This window comes from Schistocerca serialis, chromosome 8 (genome assembly GCF_023864345.2).
Source record: "Schistocerca serialis cubense isolate TAMUIC-IGC-003099 chromosome 8, iqSchSeri2.2, whole genome shotgun sequence".
NCBI classification, from domain to species: domain Eukaryota; kingdom Metazoa; phylum Arthropoda; class Insecta; order Orthoptera; family Acrididae; genus Schistocerca; species Schistocerca serialis.
In genome coordinates this window covers 242960875-242979838 of record NC_064645.1, presented here as the reverse complement: position 1 = coordinate 242979838, position 18964 = coordinate 242960875, and the positions used below count along the sequence as shown (strand labels likewise).

At 42.5% G+C, this 18964-nt stretch overlaps 1 protein-coding gene across 3 annotated transcripts in view; it reads left to right on the top strand.

Moving 5' to 3' along the window:
• LOC126416077 (influenza virus NS1A-binding protein homolog) overlaps positions 1-18964 on the top strand; it is a 101090-nt gene that overhangs the window by 39352 nt on the left and 42774 nt on the right. The window contains exon 1 of one of the 3 annotated variants that reach the window (XM_050083559.1): positions 18793-18937. The exons of the other annotated variants lie outside the window; for them this stretch is intronic. Within the exon in view, the coding sequence (XP_049939516.1) occupies positions 18919-18937 (19 nt within the window). The 5' untranslated portion in view covers positions 18793-18918. Of the gene's footprint in view, positions 1-18792; positions 18938-18964 lie in introns of those variants that run through there. 3 annotated transcript variants of the gene reach the window in all.

Below are 18964 nucleotides of genomic sequence, written 5' to 3'. Positions count from 1 at the left end.
TGGAAAGATGATCTAGAAAATCGGTAAGCCCTCTTGCAAAATAACGGTAGTAGATTGACTGGCCAGTAGTTACTGTTCATCCTGAAACGCACGTCTTTTCAGAAGAAACTAGGCTGCATTTGATGGGGTTCGTGAACTTGCAGAACATACGCTTTGTACTTCCGTAAAAAATCATTTGTATTTGAGAGCGTCAATCACGTGAAAAATATGGTGTGTGCCCCAGATTAACAGTAATTATTGAACAGCTCTTTTTGCATCAAACCGTAGCTTTTGATAGCTATGTGAAGTTTTTCTGCTACATTACTTCAGAGAATTAACGAAAAGACGTGCCGTTGTTCCAACCAGGACAGTGAAAGAGCTCACATCATAAATACCAAAGATAAGTCTTATCATGAGGAACACCAATCTGAAGTGCGAACTGGAGCGACGATTTTATCGCTTATTGCCCAAAACAACTCCTTGTTCGTCCAATTGGGCTAAAACCGATTCGCCCCTTTTCGAATGGACGGGGGACGCACGGGAGTGTATGTGACGATCGGAGCCTGGTTCCACCGTTTTGGTTAGTGCCTGACATTGCACTGTCGCAGTACATAAAACACTCTGTACGTCTGTCTACATACTCCGCAAGCAACTGTGTGATGGTGTGCAGAGGTTACCTTGTGCCACTACTAGCAATATCCTTTCGCATTCCATTAATAGAGCAAGGTATAAATGACTGTCTGTGTTCTTCGTACTAGCCATAATTTCTCTTTCGTGGCCATGACTCGAGATGTACGTTGGTGACAGTAGAATCTCTTTGCAGTCAGCTTAAAATACCGGTTCTCAAAATTTTCTAAATAGTGCTTGGCAAAAAGAACGTCTTCAGCCCTAGGGTTCAAATGGCTCTGAGCACTATGGGACTTAACATCTGAGGTCATCAGTCCCCCAGAACTTAGTTCTACTTAAACCTAACTAACCTAAGGGCATCACACACATCCATGCCCGAGGCAGGATTCGAACCTGCGACCGTAGCGGACGCGCGGTTTCCGACTGTAGCACCTAGAACCGCTCGTCCACTTCGGCCGGCTCAGCCCTAGGGATTCCGATTTGTTGATAGATCATATTTGTAATGTTCGCGTGTTGATCGGACCCATCTGTACCAAATCTAGCAGCCCACCTCTGGATTGCTTCGATGCCTTCCTTTAATCAGACCTGTTGGCGTCCTCAACACTTAAGTAGTACTCAGGAATGATTCGTACAGCTGTACTATCTTCTTTATGGATGGGCTACACTTGTCTAAAACTCTCCTGATATACTGAAGTCGACCATTCGCCGTCCCCACTACCGATCTTATGTGCTCTTTCCATTTCATACTGCTTTACAACGTTGTTGTTGTTGTTGTTGTGGTCTTCAATCCTGAGACTGGTTTGATGCAGCTCTCCATGCTACTCTATCCTGTGCAAGCTTCTTCATCTCCCAGTACCTACTGCAACCTACATCCTTCTGAATCTGCTTAGTGTATTGATCTCTTGGTCTCCCTCTACGATTTTTACCCTCCACGCTGCCCTCCAATGCTAAATTTGTGATCCCTTGATGCCTCAATACATGTCCTACCAACCGATCCCTTCTTCTAGTCAAGTTGTGCCACAAACTTCTCTTCTCCCCAATCCTATTCAATACCTCCTGATTAGTTATATGATCTACCCATCTAATCTTCAGCATTCTTCTGTAGCACCACATTTCGAAAGCTTCTATTCTCTTCTTGCCCAAACTGGTTATTGTCCATGTTTCACTTCCATACATGGCTACACTCCATACAAATACTTTCAGAAACGACTTCCTGACACTTAAATCTATACTCGATGTTAACAAATTTACAACGTTTTGAGCAGATATTTAATCGATGTGATTGTGTCAAGCAGAACACAACTAATGTTGTATTCGAACGTTACGGGATTGTTCTTCCTACTCATCCGTGTTAAGTTTTCCCACATTAAAAGCTAGCTGCCATTCATCACGCCAACTAGAAATTTTGTCTAAGTCATCTTGTATCTTCCTACAGTCATTCAACGACGCACCTTCGCGTACACCACGGCGTTATTATCAACCAACCACAGGTTGCTGCTCACTCTGTCAGATCATTTGTGTATGTAGAGAATAGGGGTGGTCTTGTCACACTTTCCGGGGCAACCGTGACGATGCCCTGGTCTCTGTACATTCGCCATCGTGTGGAACATACTTGTTTAGAAGTCATAGAGCCATTCACATATCTGGGAACCTAATCCATAAGCTCACTCCATCTTTAACAGCCTGCAACGGGGCACCATGTCCAACGCTTTCAGGAAATCCAGAAATATGGAAGCAGCCTGTTGCTCTTCGTCCATGGTTCACAGGATATCATGTTAGAAAAGGCCGAGCTGAGTATTGCACGAGCGAATGAGCCCCAGAGCCAAAGATTTACAATGTGTATGATTGTCTGTCTGGTGCGTAAGTGTGTGTAACGAGAGCAATATTATAGATAGGACTACTTGCAAGCTTTTTACGGCTGTTGACAAGGGGTCCAGTTAACAATGGCTACACGTGTGTTTTCTATCTAATGTAAATATAAAAAGAGCAGGTGATATAATTTGGGGGATTATTTTCTACCTACAATTCCATAAACATGAGTTGTAGAATCATTGTTTAAACGCCGTACGCTAATATCAATAAACTTTTAAAATTGTTTTGTCGCCTTGTTTTTAGTCGTATCTTCTGACTGTACAACTAAGTCAAACAAAGTGAAACAAAACGTGGCTCAAGCCTTTACAAAATTTATAAATCTATTTAGTTACGGTGATAATGTGTGTGTGTGTGTGTGTGTGTGTGTGTGTGTGTGTGTGTGTTCCCACTTGACAACATTGGCTGGTATGCTGTGGAATGTTGAGACGTTAGGCTGTTAAATGCAGGGCGTAACTTTCAACAGTCATGTTAATGACTTTGTGGGCAGAAATTGTGAGCTTAAGGTGAACTGCTAATTTAAAATGCCGAATTGCTAATTTAAAATGCCGAATCGCCGTGTAACGTTTTCTTCCAAGGACTGATGTGAACTGATTTGCATGAGAACATATCGTTGTATGCAGGTGGTTATAAATTATTAACCTAGTCAGATGTAACGTACGTACAAGACCGATTTTCCAATTCATTGTAGAATTGAAGACTGTATTGTTCGTAGCGTCGATGAATATAACTACTGGGACGTGTAACGCTTATAGTGTAAGACTCCTATCGCAAGGAATTGCGCCTTGAGATATTTTTTCTCCCAAAGTCAGAAGTGGGAGTTTATTCAAATAATGGTTCATGTCTCTTTCTCTGGAGCGCCCTGTTTGTACTGATACAGTACACGCAAGAGCGCTCATACGATAGCGTCCAGGGGGGGGGTCAAACTGGGGTAAAGTATAATTTTCCCTTTCCCTGAGAGCTGGCCCTCTGGTATGGGCGCCCTAAGATTCCACATGAAGCTTATAGGTAGAATGGTTCAAATGATGTCACCATATGTTCCTTATACTACAGACGTCTGATAAGTCAGTGACATTTTATATCTCGTTCGGATATTTTACCTTCATATCTATCAGGACGAGTTTCGTTTGTGAATGTAGTCGTTAATTACAGCTTTAAGTTTTACAGAAAGCAGAGAAAGTTTCACGTTGCTGAAAGTTCTTGCGTTGAAGATTTAGAATTTCCGGAACTAGCTTTGCCTGCAAAATAATCTGTCGCCCTCTCCCACAAACCATTCAACGAAATGTTCACAATAGACAAAATGTTTAAAACTACCAGCAGGTCATACGTGATGATACACCCTTCCTCAGTTATGTTGACGTACAGAAGCCTTATCCGACCATCGGTTTCGTCAACATAGCTTGGATGTCCGTACCCAAAAAATTTTACTTTTAAGCATGGAACGCCATGCGCTCAGTCTCTACCCCCCCCCCCCCTCCCCCTCTTTCCGTCCGTGTCCATATCCGGCTTCACTCTTTTACAGGCATCCTCTGTCAACTGATTTCATTACCTTTAAAATAATTGAAAAGCCACGATCGCTTCAATCGTTTATTAGTTTTTCTTTTTAAGACCGGTTTTAGCACTCTGAAGGTGCCATCAGATCTGTGAAGATATAACAGAACAGGTTTGAGGGAGGGCTTACATGAGTGAACTATATACATTACGATTATTACAGAAGCACATACCTGAAACGTGGATTAACATTTATAAAACCATTTTTCCTTAATTTTACCAAACATCTTTGAGCTCCATTTTTTTTTTTATTCCAGGCATTTACCCATCCTGTCAGCTAAAATCCTAGTCTCCATATTTTCTTAAATCAAGGTTCCAATGCACTGCCCATTTCCAAACCCCGAAGACAGAGCCTCCCGTATTGCCCCTCAACGCTCTGCCGCCAAAACATCTCATGTTTCAGCTATGATTGGACCTAAGAGCACCAATATGATTGTAACCAGCCCAACCTCCCACCTCGAGGAATGAAGTGAACAATAAAAATAAAAATCAGTAAAATGGCAACACTTCATTCGAACAGTGTGTTCCGCTAGTGATTTTTGGAGTGTTTTTGTTCAGACAATATTGCTCAGCAGCCTACATATTCACAAGAGGTCACAATTGAAGCAACTGTTAGTTTTATTTTACAACAAATTTCGGTTCATTACCTCCACCACTGCTCCGTCCACATTATTAAAGAGTCGCAGCACCCTCCCAATTCGGATCCTGCCCTTGCTCTTGGACAGATAAGGTATTTGCCGACATGTTTCGGTTGCTACCGATCGAGAACGGGGGTAAAGCAAAAAAAGAAGTGTATGCCGGATGATAAACGTGCTCTGAGAGTGGCGTCTGTAGGCTGCGATTGCGCAGGGAGAGCAGAGAGATGCACGTGCGGCCGCTGCGAGAAATGCTCTGGAGAGCCGAGACGCCTTATCTGCAGAAGGTCTCAGATAACGCCTTCCGCACACGTGGGAAGAGCTGGCGTCGTTGCTGTTGTTGAGGGGCCCTGTGGGTGGCATCATCTACACAACGAGAATCACCCGTAATCCTGAAGTGTTCATCCACACCGGATAAGGTGCATCTCAGACTGGAATTTAATTCGGCATGACACACATAGACGAAGCAGACCTCTGTTGTAACGTATATTGTAAGTATTGTTAATATTTGCAGTCATTCTTCATTTGCTACTGCAATAAGACAAAAATAAATACCTTTTCGAATGTTAATTTTGTGTTCAACCAAACATTTTGCACCTATTCGCATTAGACGTTCTCAGTGGCCTGTAAAATAAGACTTTATATATCATGCATATGAGCTGTGATCAAAAAGTAACGAATTGTTTTCTTAAAGAATGTTCTTGCTCACAAACAGAAACTTTGCCCCCGTCGAAGTAAACCCTCTCACATACACTGAATAGCCAACGAAACTGGTACACCGGCCAAATATCTTGTACGGTCACCGCGAGCACGTAACTCAACTAATGTCTGAAGTAGCGCTGGAGGGAATTGACACTATCAATCCTGCACGGCTGTCCATAAATCCGTTAGTTCGAGGGAATGGAGTTCTGAACAGCACGTTGCAAGGTATCCCAGATATGCTCAATATTCATTTCTGGGGAGTTTCGTGGCCAGCGGAAGTGTTTAAACTCAGGAGAGTGCTTCTGGAGCCACTCTGTAGCAATTCTGGACGTGTGGGGTGTCGCAATTATCCTGCTGGAATTGCCCAAGTCCGTCGGATGCACAATGGATATTAATGAATGCACGTGATCACAGCATGCTTACGTACGTGTCACCTGTAAGATTCGGACCTGGACGTATCAAGGGTGACATATCACTCGGACTGCAGACACCCCACACCATTACAGAGCCTCTACCAGCTTTAACAGTCCCTGCTGACGTGCAGGGTCCATGGATTCTTGAGGTTGTCTCCATACACGTACTCGTCCATCCGCTCGATACAATTTGAAACGAGATTCGTCCGACCAGGCAACCTGTTTCCAGTCATCGACAGTCCAATGTTGGTACTGACGGGCCAAGGCGAGGCGTAAAGCCTTGTGTCGTGCAGTCATCAAGGGTACACAACTGGGCCTTCGGCTCCGAAAGCCCATATCGATGATGTTTCGTTGAATGGTTCGTACTCTGACACCTGTTGATGGCCCAGCATTGAAATCTGCAGCAATTTGCAGAAGGGTTGCACTTCTGTAACGTTGAACGATTTGGCTCTTCAGGCAGTTTGCATTGGGACGGTTGGGCCTTTGTTTAGACTTCCTAACTGTACACCCATGTCATCTGTGATAACCTTTTTTAGAAGCTCTGGATTGTTATCATTCAGCAACTCCGGAGCGATTTCCACGCGACGTTTTTTTAGTCGAAGTCCAACTATTTCGAAACAGACTTTGCTGCTACACATTTCATGCCAAAAACACCTGGAAGAAATTGCTTGGCATGACCCAAAGGATATCCAGACATCATCAACTTCTCAGACGATTTTCCAGAACCATTTTCTTTAGTTCTCCCTACTGTCAGTAGGGCGCCCAGCACGGTCGTCGTCTTCAACTTCTTCTCGACTCTGTTAGAAACGTTTGTACTATTCTTAAACTCTTATCTTACGCATAGTAGATTCGCCAAAAGCCGTAGTCAAAATTTCGAATGCGGTGCTGCACTTAATTCCATTTTTCAAGCAAAATTTAATATAACTTAAATCTCGTTTAAATAGAGAAATTAGAGGACAGCGTGCAAAACAAATTGAGCTATTGAAGACTTAAGTTGTGTTTGTCTGGTACCCATCCAAGAGCCAGTGGGGACACGTAAAGGAAGAACAGAAATGTCACAGTCCTGAACTTTAAATATAAAGATAAGCTAAATGCGGTGCCAGGAAACATTACATGTCTCCCATAAAAATACCTGTAAACAGTTATCTTTTATCGGGAACTGATAATGCATGGTAGAAATGGGTAAAATACGTTGGTTGAAAACAAAATAAATATTCAGTTGCAAAAGACAATACTCATTCATTTCTTCGTGATAAGCATATAATCAAATAAATCGTTATCTAAAAAACGTTAGTTATTTACGAGTGACCCCCACTGCCCTCTGACGATGGACCAAGGTCCGAAACTAATTACGGTAAAATAAGTTAGTTATTAAAAATAGTGAAGCTGGTTACAGTTATCTTCATCCGTGATGTTAGACCGTTATGTTCAATAGTGGCTTTTCTGTCATTTACAGAGCAGTGAAATTCGAAAGCATTTTGACAAGAATGAAAAATATACATGGTCAATCCAGTCGATGTGAAAAGATAAAATAACGCACTTCCGCAAGAAAAAGGTGACGAGACCGTTTTCCCAAACACAACTTATTAAAAAGTTTAAGATTTTTTTTTGCTTTGTAGTGGTCAGGAAAGAAAATTACATATATAATTGCAATCCATGTTTCTGTTTTTGTGCGAGTTGACACTTAATCTGTAAATGCCTCTATTTCAACAAAACGAGAAATCTTATTCGTTGGTTCCACCATCCAGTGCTAAACGAAACTTCGATGCGACGTTGGCAGGAACAGGTCGTAGCAGTATCAAAGAAAAGCCAGCACACGTGTGCAGTAACAGGGCAGGGGAGTATTATATAAATCCTTCCTGATCGCACAGACCGGTTATCTTAGAACGCCTGATGTGCTTTCAATCCCTCGCCGCCGCCCCCCCCCCCCTCCCTCGCCCAAGAGTGGATCCATTGGGACTCGACGACCTTGAACACTTCTAAGAGAAACTTTGAGTTGCTCTTTCATTAAATGTATTATTTGTAATTGTAATTTGAATGTAATAAATGCCATAAAGCTTTAAAACGTCGATATTCATTATGAAACTCCCGGTATTCTTCGTCGCTTTTTCGGCCAGAAATGTTTTCTGTATTAGAGTTGTCTAATTACTACTATGCGTAAAAACTTAAAACTGTCGATGACATGTTTATCACTAACTCATCAGCATGCTGTAGTATGTGTTTCATTTCTTGTGATAGCAAACCTGCCGGGGGCATTCAGCAGATATACTTTGAAAATGCGACCACTCTTTTTACGTGGTCGAAACGAAAGCATTGATCTACAATTTTAAGCTCATTGTGTTTGGATATAAACAGTTTTCTACGTTTTGGTTTCACACTTGTCAGCATTCGTTACTGTCAAGTTGCCTGCAACGTTTTGGTTAATCTATTTTTAGTATACTCCTTTGTGTAGTCTGTGAATGTGAAACGCCATTTTGCCGCTGCCTGATTTGAACAACGAACACGTTTTCAGTCTGCGCACAAAGTTACGGCCCTTGTGTTTATGTGTGAGCGGAACGGGGGACTACGCTTCTCTCTGCCTTGAAGGGGTGCGGGGCGTAGTACGGGAGAAATTTCGGTCGTAAGAAGGGCCTCTCACACACTCGATATTATTGTTAATACGTCAATATATTGACTGTCTGATGGTGAAAGTTGTTGTATTGTCAATACATGGGAAATATCAACGAACATAGATGCCGACCAAAATATTCTCATTTTAACAGTCTGTAGTGCGTGTGTGAGCGCGGCTATTATCGGTTTGACAATTCACCTTCCCGTTGTTCGCATCTTTCCAGTTTTTTTTAGTACAGCCGATATGTACTACTTTGTAGCGATGAAGACTTTTATACTTTTTCAAATGGACAAAGAAATTAATTTAGTTAGTGTCACGGAAACAACCCATGCGGCCGGCCGACGTCGCCGAGCGGTTCTAGGCGCTTCAGTCGGGAACTGCGCGACCGCTTCGGTCGCAGGTTCGAATCCTGCCTCGGGCATGGATGTGTGCGATGTCCTTAGGTTAGTTAGGTTTAAGTAGTTCTAAGTTCTAGGGGACTGATGACCTCAGACGTTAAGTCCCATAGTGCTCAGAACCATTTGAACCATTTTTGAACCAACCCATGCGCATGCCTATGCCGCTCATCAGAAGTATTTTTGACCAAGCATTTAAAAATAATTCTTTGAAATTTAGTGTGTTATTATCAACAAAAACTCAAGTGGCCTTCCTGTGGCCGATAATGACAGTTACTTCCAATTGCTTGTCGGCTGGCCCTGCCTATCCCATTGTCATTTTTCTCCTCTCTCTACTATTAATAAGAAGTAAATAATCTTGTCCGTTGTGGGCATGTTACATCATTGCAACTGTTAGAATTAAAGCTAATTTATAATGAATTAACAGCAATCAGTTGCTTTTATAGTCAGTTTTCCGCGAAGACATTTCAAGATGCCTAGATCCCGTCTTCAGATATTTACATTTATTGACTTGTCGCGAACATGATTTCTTTACCAACGGCGTTCCAAAACTTTGCAACGGAAGTTTTATTTAAGACAGCTATTATATAAGGTCGTAAGTAAGGAAACCCTGTTCACGACACATAAACGTCTGAAGTTAGGATGAACGTAAAATGAATGTTTTCTGAAAAATTGAGGGATAATTTATTCGCGTGGCGTGTCCGGAAAGGATTCCATTTGTATCGGTGGGCTATCCTACAAGTATTAACGTCACGAACGGTATAGTTTTGACTTTGTGAGCTAGGAGCGCTGCTGTCGCGTCGCACGACGGGGCCGCCCTCGCGTGTGAGTAATGTGAATCAGGTCCGCGGGTCATCACAGGTCGCCCACACCTGCACTAGATGCTTGGCGCACTCACCGGACCGGTCGTAGAGTGGTAAAAGGACTTGGGACATGCAGCTGTGTTCGCTGGCAGAGTTCCAGCGGTGTACGAGACTGGGTGCCGCCAGTGTGGTTCAGCTTCCCACAGACCTCGCGTCACTGACCGCACAGCTGAACCCATCTGTATTGTAAGGCATGTTTTGAAAGCAAACCTTTCGAGGTTAGGCTTACCGTGAATGAAAAATAAAAAACTAACAAATAAAGGAGTCAAGATTTAATTTATCGATGTTAGCGTCGCCTTTGATCTCAGATCTTCGACAATCAGGAACAGTATTGGTGTGGACGATAATATTACGGTATTTTGACGTGAGGCACTAAAACTTTGTAGCTTAGAGAATCACCATGGACACACTGACACTTTAGTCGAGATGTAATGTAAATAACGAAGAATTCGTCTCAGTTCGTGTGTTTGTCAACTGGCGTCGACAGTGCAGCTTGAGCTGAAAATACTGGGTGATTATAAGAAAAGTGTAGCTTCTCACAGAGGTCCAGTGTGGGCTGTAATTATCATATGGCAACGAAACTTGGTAGATATGCTATGTTTTAGTGCAGAACAGATTTGCATGGAAAAAAATTAGTTCCAAGTTTGGCCACTGGGTGCAAATCTGGCGCTGTACAGCAGCTCGTCAACGTCTCCGGTGCACATGTTAAACTAATTTTCTAAGCGGCGGTTAATAATACAATGCCCCCCCCCCCCCCGCCCTCCTCACTCATTTGACCTTTCCTGTCCACGTCCAGTTTCTAATCCATTAAATATGGAAACATTTCTATACGTCTTCCTTGCATTCCCAGCGCCTGGTTTGCGCGTGGTGGTGAAAATTGGAACTAATTGTTTTTCCAGCGTAAATCCGTATCTGCATTTACACATTACAATATTTATAAAAGTACCGCCGCCATACGATAATTACAACTCGCACTTGACCACTGTGGGTAACTGCACTTTAATTCCAACCACCCAGTATTAATTCGCTTACAGCAGTGACAGTGAGAGAGCTGACATTTGCCGGAAGGGCTTCACTACCCGTTTTGCGGTTGCGCACAGGCGCTTCTCCGGTTCGGGTCTTTCTCAGCCCTTTGATAAAAGGTTACTCAAGGCACAGTCATAATGAATTGAAACAAGAATTACCATGTTCACGCTTCTGATTAAAGGCTTAATGAATTTTAAATATAATCAAGAAATTTAACTACATATGGCTTGATTCTAAGGCAAAAAAGTCCATATAGTAAACATGGGACTCAAAGATGGAAAACATTTGAGCTGTGAATACTTCTTCGTTAGAAGAAAAGTGAGTAGCGAAGATGAAAAAGTGCTCATCGATCTTAAGGTATACATTATTGGATCCATTTTTACTAGACTCTATTGATTCGAATGATCGTTCCCGTTATATCCCAGAATACAAGCTGTACGCAGAATGTGTGTGTGTGTGTGTGTGTGTGTGTGCGTGTGCGTGTGTGTGTGTGTGCGCGCGCGCTAGATGGTGGTGAAGTAAAGTTTCGTTCCCGTTCTTTCAAGAGGCTTTGTGTAAAAGTACTTAGAAGCTAACAAAAATGCATAGTTTTAGTAGTCTCTGCCCATGAGAAAGGGCCACCTGCTTACCACTTCCTGGTGCGTTTTGATCTAGACGTAGATACTAGGTGGATAAAAGTTCTGCGGCTATTTTACGAACAATCATAACGAAAATGAGAAAAACTTAGACTAGAGAGACGGAAAAATCAAACTGGGAACGTAGATTATTATAAACTCTCAAATTCCGAAGGAGAAAATCGTGGAAAGCAACAAACGTAGCGGTAACGGTACATCCTACAGTATTAGTCTTTAACCGTCCGCAGCTCGTGGTCTTGCGGTAGCGTTCTCGCTTCCCGCGCACGGGGCCCCGGGTTCGATTCCCGGCGGTGTCAGGGATTTTCTCTGCCTTTAGATGAGTGGGTGATTTGTGTTCTTCATTATAATTGACTTGCAACTCGCCGAAGTGGCGTCAACTGAGAAGGACTTGCAATACGGCGGCCGAACTTCCCTACATGGGGCCTCCCGGCCAACAATGCCATACGATCATTTCATTTTTCAGTCTATAACCACTGAAGTCGGTGGACATCTACGAAGGTATTGTGGGAATTGGGGGGAGAGAGAGAGAGAGAGAGAGAGAGAGAGAGAGAGAGAGATCGGCTGCATCAACCAGACTTTGTCCCTAGGGGTGAACGGCGAACATAAACAAGCATCAGATGCGTAATTCTGAACTTCGTTTCTGCTGGCAGACACGATCTTGCAACCGGGAACTGCAGTTCGCAAATTCCCAGTGTTTTCTTTCTCCTTAGTCAGGAGCTGCTGATGTCAAAGTTCTCGCAGATGCACACTCGCAAGTTATGCGATACTCGTCGCATATTACGCACGTCCACAATGTCTGCTATAGCGCGCGTCACGATGTAAGGCGGCTCTTTTGAATCCTAACAGCTAATGAGATTTAGCATGCTTCCGGAGGCTTCACCGTCGGGCTGCTAGAAACGAATTACACTAGCATGCGATGTGACCAGTGGCGATGCAATATTACTCAGTGTTTTCCGCAACAACATTTTGAAGGTTTGCCAACATGGAAGACACCTGTCTCCCCTCCCCTCTTGACACTCCGTGTAAGCAAACCATTTACCCTCCTCTCCAATGACCCTTAAGGCTCCCTCTCCTTATGCAGGGGCGTCTTGCCAATGTTCCACTGTAAAAAGTCGAATGTACTTATTCAGAAATCCTATCGTACCTGTAAGACGTGGTCTCTAGGTGAATAATGCCATACGATTTTATTTAATTAGAAACGCCGCTTCTGTCACGCGTGTCCTGAAAAATGGTTCAAATGGCTCCGAGCACTATGGGACTTAACATCTGAGGTCATCAGTCCCATGGAACTTAGAACTACTTAAACCTAACTAACCTAAGGACATCACACACATCCACGCCCGAGGCAGGATTCGAACCAGCGGTCGCGCGGTTCCTGACTGAAGCACCTAGAACCGCTCGGCCTCACCGGCCGGCTGTCCTGAAAACAAATGTCAAAAAACCACATTTCTTTTACGTAAGTATGACAGTACAAGTTCTCGTAGTCCTGATTTACACAGAAATAGTTGGCGGCGAGTCTCCGTCATAGCGCGGACGCGACGTGAAAAATTCACACTGAAGTTGTGCCGTGTGAGAGACGCGGGATGGTCGTGCTACGAGTGGATCAGACTGTCGTCTTCATCAGACGAAGAAATTGATGCACTTTCTTTCTTAACTCGTAAATGTCGAGTAGTGAAGATGATGGTGCGTGCGTCCGTTATGGTTGGAAAAAAAAAAGGGGAGATATATGGCACATTCGACGTAATGAAAGAACTGAACATTTATCCCCGTTATACACCACAATATTGTCATCTGTAGCTGAGATAGCTGAAATAGCACAGCGACATGAAAACAGCACACAGAACAGGTGTGACCAAACTCGAGCTGTGATTCGTTGTTACTAGCTCTCGATAACTTTCCTTATTCTAAACCAGGTATAATTCAGGTTGTGAATGACCCGCCGGTGTTTTTCTTAAAGGATATGCAGTTTTTCAGTAGAATTGCAGCGGAGTACATAATTGTAGGTTGCTTGTATGACTCTTTATCCATCCTCTGTATAATTTCATAATTTTGACATCCATTGCTGGATAGAGATTCCCCCTCCCTCTCTCCCAAATTTTACAGTCTTCACTGATAGGCATCAATGTTTTCTGTTGTCATCTACCCTCCTGTAGGAGGTCGTCGTCCGCAACTTTTCATATTTCTCTCAATCTGGGAAAAAAAACTACCTTTACCTCCTCGTGGCTATATGTCCCGACCACTTCTATTTCACTTAAATTAAGTAATAATTAATCCTTCCATTCCAATCTGTCCTGTGGGCTATTTATTTGTCCTTCGTTAAAACCCTCCATTGCTCACTGCACAACTGTTTGTCTCCGTGATAAATCAAAACTGGTGATGATTGTAAACTTCCCGTTTCAGACAAATCTGAAGCTGTTTCGAATAATTAATTTGGATTTTTCGATTAACGTAAACAGTCCACGGCATTTTTACTCTTCTCTCCCGTTCGCATTTTATCTAGTCATTGGTCATGGCGGTTCAGTAACGTTAGCTTGTAAAGTAAATGGTTTGTTGACTTTGGGTGCAAGACTACTGGATGCTGCGAGAAGAGGAAAGTAATCACGTTACACACTTCGGTCCAACACAATACAAGAAATGCATTCGTATTTGCGAGTGTGGAATAACCATGAGCTGTTTAATGAAATGACAATGAAGATTTGTGCTGGACCGCGACTCAAACCTGGATTTCTCGCATATCGCGAGCGGTCGCCTTACCGTTGGGTCATCATGGCGCAACTTACCGCCAGACCCAAACTTCCCTATGTCTTCAGCCATGTGTCTACAACCTGTACGCGTACATCAATTACGTATATTCCCATACAGGGGAGACATTTTACATGAAAGTCACCCGCCTAGTTTCGGCGAATAAATAAGCTATTGCATGACACTGGCACAGCAGTATCGTATAGTATCGGTCCAACATGGTTGCCGATATCTTTAGCACCCACGATACGAAAATATTTCGTCCATTCAGTGAAGTGAGGCTCATCCCTTCTTCCCTCGTGTTCCAAGATTAAACTTCATAATTCTTTGTTGTTCTCATGGATATGGATTTTAGTTAATTATTCTCTAAACTCTCATAAATAGGAATTGGCTTAGCAGTTAAGAGAAATGTCCTGTACTTAATTCCAAAGCAATTACCGGACGACACGCAGGCTTATTCTCTCTAACATGGACTGCCTCTCTATTTACTTCCTACCGTGCAATGGCCAACACCGACTCAAAGGAAGGCCTCGGCGCTTGTTCGTGACGTCACGTCAGATAGGCACGGCGAACGCCAGGTCTGTTGCAGGTAGAAACGCCTGGGCGTGCTTATCACTAAAAATTTCTTATTTTTGGACAAAATGTTTGGTATTGTTTTGGATTCTGCAGTTTTATTTAGATGAACGATTTTCTTACTGTCGTAAAGCTACAAATGAAGATCATAGTTCTGTATTACTGAATCCTGGCCGGCCGGTGTGGCCGTGCGGTCTAGGCGCTTCAGTCTGGAACCGCGTGACCGCTCCGGTCGCAGGTTTGAATCCTGCCTCGGGCATGGATGTGTGTGACGTCCTTAGGTAAGTTAGGTTTAAGTAGTTCTAAGTTCTAGGGGACTGATGACCACAGATGTTAAGTCCCATAGTGCTCAGAGCCATTTGAACCATTCACTGAATCCTGTCGAAACAAACGTAGATCAATATCAGAAGATGCTTTGCCCCATTGCAAGCTTCGGAAATTTTACATTCAAGTAACTATATTTACTTGATCCATTTTGTTATTGAAACTTACCCCAACCCCCTTACAATGAACTCGTTTCATTTATTTATTTTCGTTTGACATCGTTACTGGAAAGGTGAACTAATTTACATGTGTAAATGGCCAAATGTTGCCAGTCATTAGATTACAGTCTTTTTCAACTAAAGTAATTCTAAACAGGAAACAAAATAGCTTCATACATCGAAAATGCTGCTGAGCTTAAACTTTTTTAAACATGCACATTAGAAAAGATAAATATTCCCCTCATGCAACTGAAAGGAGAAACTTTAGAAGATAAAAAATTTTATTTGATAAAACAAGTATCTCTTTTGCCTCTTCTTCTGTCCCCCACCCCCTCTGCCAACGTGTACAATCGCAAGATATTTCATTAACATTCAAAGAAGATACCTAAAGAAGAGCACCAATATGTTCAGTTTGTTGTAAAAGCAACCCAGTACAAACGTAACTTCCTCAGATTTACAAATAAGGTAAGAAGCACGAATTCTGTTGCTGCTGGACCATGAAGTTGTTTTTGTATGTCAATCCTTAAAACAGGTGGAAATTTAACTTCAGGAGTACATTATCTGTTAAGAAGTGTAATGAATTGCACAATTAATTGATTGCAGAAATCTCTCAGAACAATGTGTTGGTCAACTGCCGCCAATAGTTTCAAATTTTCCTGTGTCAGAGAGGGAGATACCACCATTATGAGTATGCCTGCAACAAACCTGGCGTTCGCCGTGCCTAGCTCATGTGATGTCACGAACAAGCGCCGAGGCCTTCCTTTGAGTCGGTGTTGGCAATGGCTGTGCCATCTGTCTAAAATGTACCACATGATCGCGGAATCATTTGACTGCAGATGGCTGCCACTGAGGCTAGTTCCACATATCCGTGTTCTCATGTCAAATAGGCCATTTTACGAGGACGGTGTGCGCTATTGACTAGAGCAATAGATAAGGCACACCCGTGTATACGTAGAAATATAACAAAGTATCTACACGTAGACGCGTCTACGAACCCAACTCCTGAGAGCTTACAGAATTAATGACGTAAAGATTTTGTAATATTTATCCATCATTAAAGTTCTTTTTATTCAGTTCCTGACGTGTAAAGTATAAAAATACCGAGGTTCTGTCTTTCCAGTAATTTGTTTTATGAAAAGCAATAAAACAAAACTACCTACTAAAGGCAGCGCACAAAATAAGCGAAGCGTTTTGCGTAACGGGGAATTTCCAAGCCGAATTAAATTCATATCTCGCAAAATAAGCACCGGAGGATGGAGGAGGAATTTGATCCTACTGTATTACGAAACAGTGGAGCAGGTGCGACCGAGAGTACATAGATGAAAGCTTCACGGGTGAGTCAACGACATATTAACAATGGGGAAACGGAATGGACTCGGCGCGGTCATGTGACAGGACACATGCCCTCTAACACGCACGCGACGTCTTATCGGGAAGATTAACTACGCTGGCTTGTGTCGTCGTAACAACACATTTGTGTTCGCAACGCGAATACGATTGAGAGTGAAATGGTTCCTGTTACCGTCTATCGGGCGCCAGCGACGGACAAAGTGATCCGGACTCGAGTAAAATCATGGCATAATAGTTACGAGACATGTTCAGAAAAAGATAAATTTAAATAACAAAGAAATTAAAAGCGGTTAACAAATGGCCCGGTTTTTGTCCTTAACGCCTATGTTACTGTTCACAAACGACATTGGAAATTTGATCTTAAAGTTAGCAACATCGATATTGTATGGAATCGATTATAGACTATCACAATTACACATACAATTAAGCCATCGCAACTTGGTTCAGGGACTAACTTTCAATTAATTCTGCCCTTACGCCTGTTATTGTCGACTCTCCTCACAATCGCTTGCGAATCAATTAGGCATCTTATTAAATCAAACAGCGTCTCATTGCAAGGTTCAAAATGGTTCAAATGGCTCTGAGCACTATGGGACTCAACTGCTGAGGTCATTAGTCCCCTAGAACTTAGAACTACTTAAACCTAACTAACCTAAGGACATCACAAACATCCATGCCCGAGGCAGGATTCGAACCTGCGACGTAGCGGTCCCGCGGTTCCAGACTGCAGCGCCTGTAACCGCACGGCCACTTCGGCCGGCATTGCAAGGTTGAGTGGATTGTCACCACCATCAGTCACTAAAGACTCTTTAAAAACAACACTACGGCGACAGTCCAATAAAAAAAGAAATACAAAACCATACCGCATAAATCAGTTATTTACGCTGTCCATAGGAGGCTTTAAAAAAAATTTAACACGTCCGCAGTGTGCCACTTTGGTATGTTAGCGAAATTTGTCTCGGGAATATTCTCATAAACAATCGAGGCCAGAACTCAGCGAAGGATATGCAGCTGCAAGATGAATATTTTGCCCGTAAACACTGTTAAAATAACAACGAAGATGCAGCCGCGTCACGTCAACAACCGCCGATACCGCCCTGAAAATGACGGGATGTTCGTTCGCCTGTAGAAATATCGGCGGTTGTCGAGGACTTTAGCCGACTGCTTCACGTTAAGTTTGAACTTTCAGAACGACGGGAGAAGTTAATTCACATCCGTTAATACTTTTCTCGTGGAACCACTCATTTATAAGTCTTAACGGTCATAGCTGTTAAAGATTTATTCACTGCTACTCCGAAAAAGTTTTGATGTGTTGTGGAGACGACCAGTATGTGGCCCGGAAGAATTATTGATTTGTTTATTCAAGTCCAGACTTTTTTTATGTCGAGAGCAGTAACGTTCACGTTTTATTCAGCCGTCTTTTCTTAACTGATGAATTAAAGAGATTGGTTCCTAAAACTTCAACCAATTCTTGATAAATTTACTTTAGTGATCAATCGAAAACGAGCACAGTATTGCAGTTCATCCATTGAACGAAATAAAAACACAAACGATACCATTCCGCTGATATTGATATCTATGTTAATACGTAACGTACCAATATTACAGAAAAAATGTTAGTATCAACTCAAAATGTGGCAGTTGCAAGCTGCCCTCGTAAAAGCGCAAATTTCTTCTGGATTTTGTTGTGAGCATTTATATCTATCTCGCAAATACTGCAGATAACACATATTGTTCTCCTGGGAACTTGCATCGTTGTTGCAACTTGTGGGACAAGAGCATTGACCGCCATTTGTAAACCTCAGTAAAACGAGTTTTCGGCAGCAGTGTTGCGTGCTATTGATCCGTTTATTGTAAGGCATTGTACGGTGGGTTTCTCGTGCGCACGCGCTTTCCAACTGTCGGCCATGACACGGTTTTCCCATAAGTGCGTCGAAATGCTCTGTTCTATTTCGAAGAAAATGACTGAAGGCGGATCGGGAAATTATGACAACAGTAAAATTGGAATTCTATAAAAATAAGTCACTTGTTTCTCAATATCTTTTGTCGTTTTCATTTTTTTTTCCATTCAATTTGTACATAGCTTGTGGTTCGTGACTGTAGGGCGAAGTTAATGACTCGGAAGATTGTGGGGTAATTGCTGTTGGATTAGAAAGTGATGGTTATCGACAGATACGAAACTTTTAATAGCCTTATTTTCGGTTAATCTGTATTAAGTGTTTCCAAAATATTTAAAGATAGACTGTGAAGTAAACATTGTTACAGTTGTCTTTAGGGAGGCTCGTAGTAACTGTGGGGACACAAGCAACATCTGCGGGGATATTGAAATGATTGTCGAGATTTGACGACAGTAAACTGTGATTAAAATTTGGTACTATTTATGGGGAGCCCGAAGTTTTTTAAATGCGTACCAGTAATTCACGTTAACAATCGGGAGGGATATCAGAAATTAAGAAGGCCTACACATGGAGGGAAATAGCAGAGGTATGTGATAATGTGCCATTGAAGTGA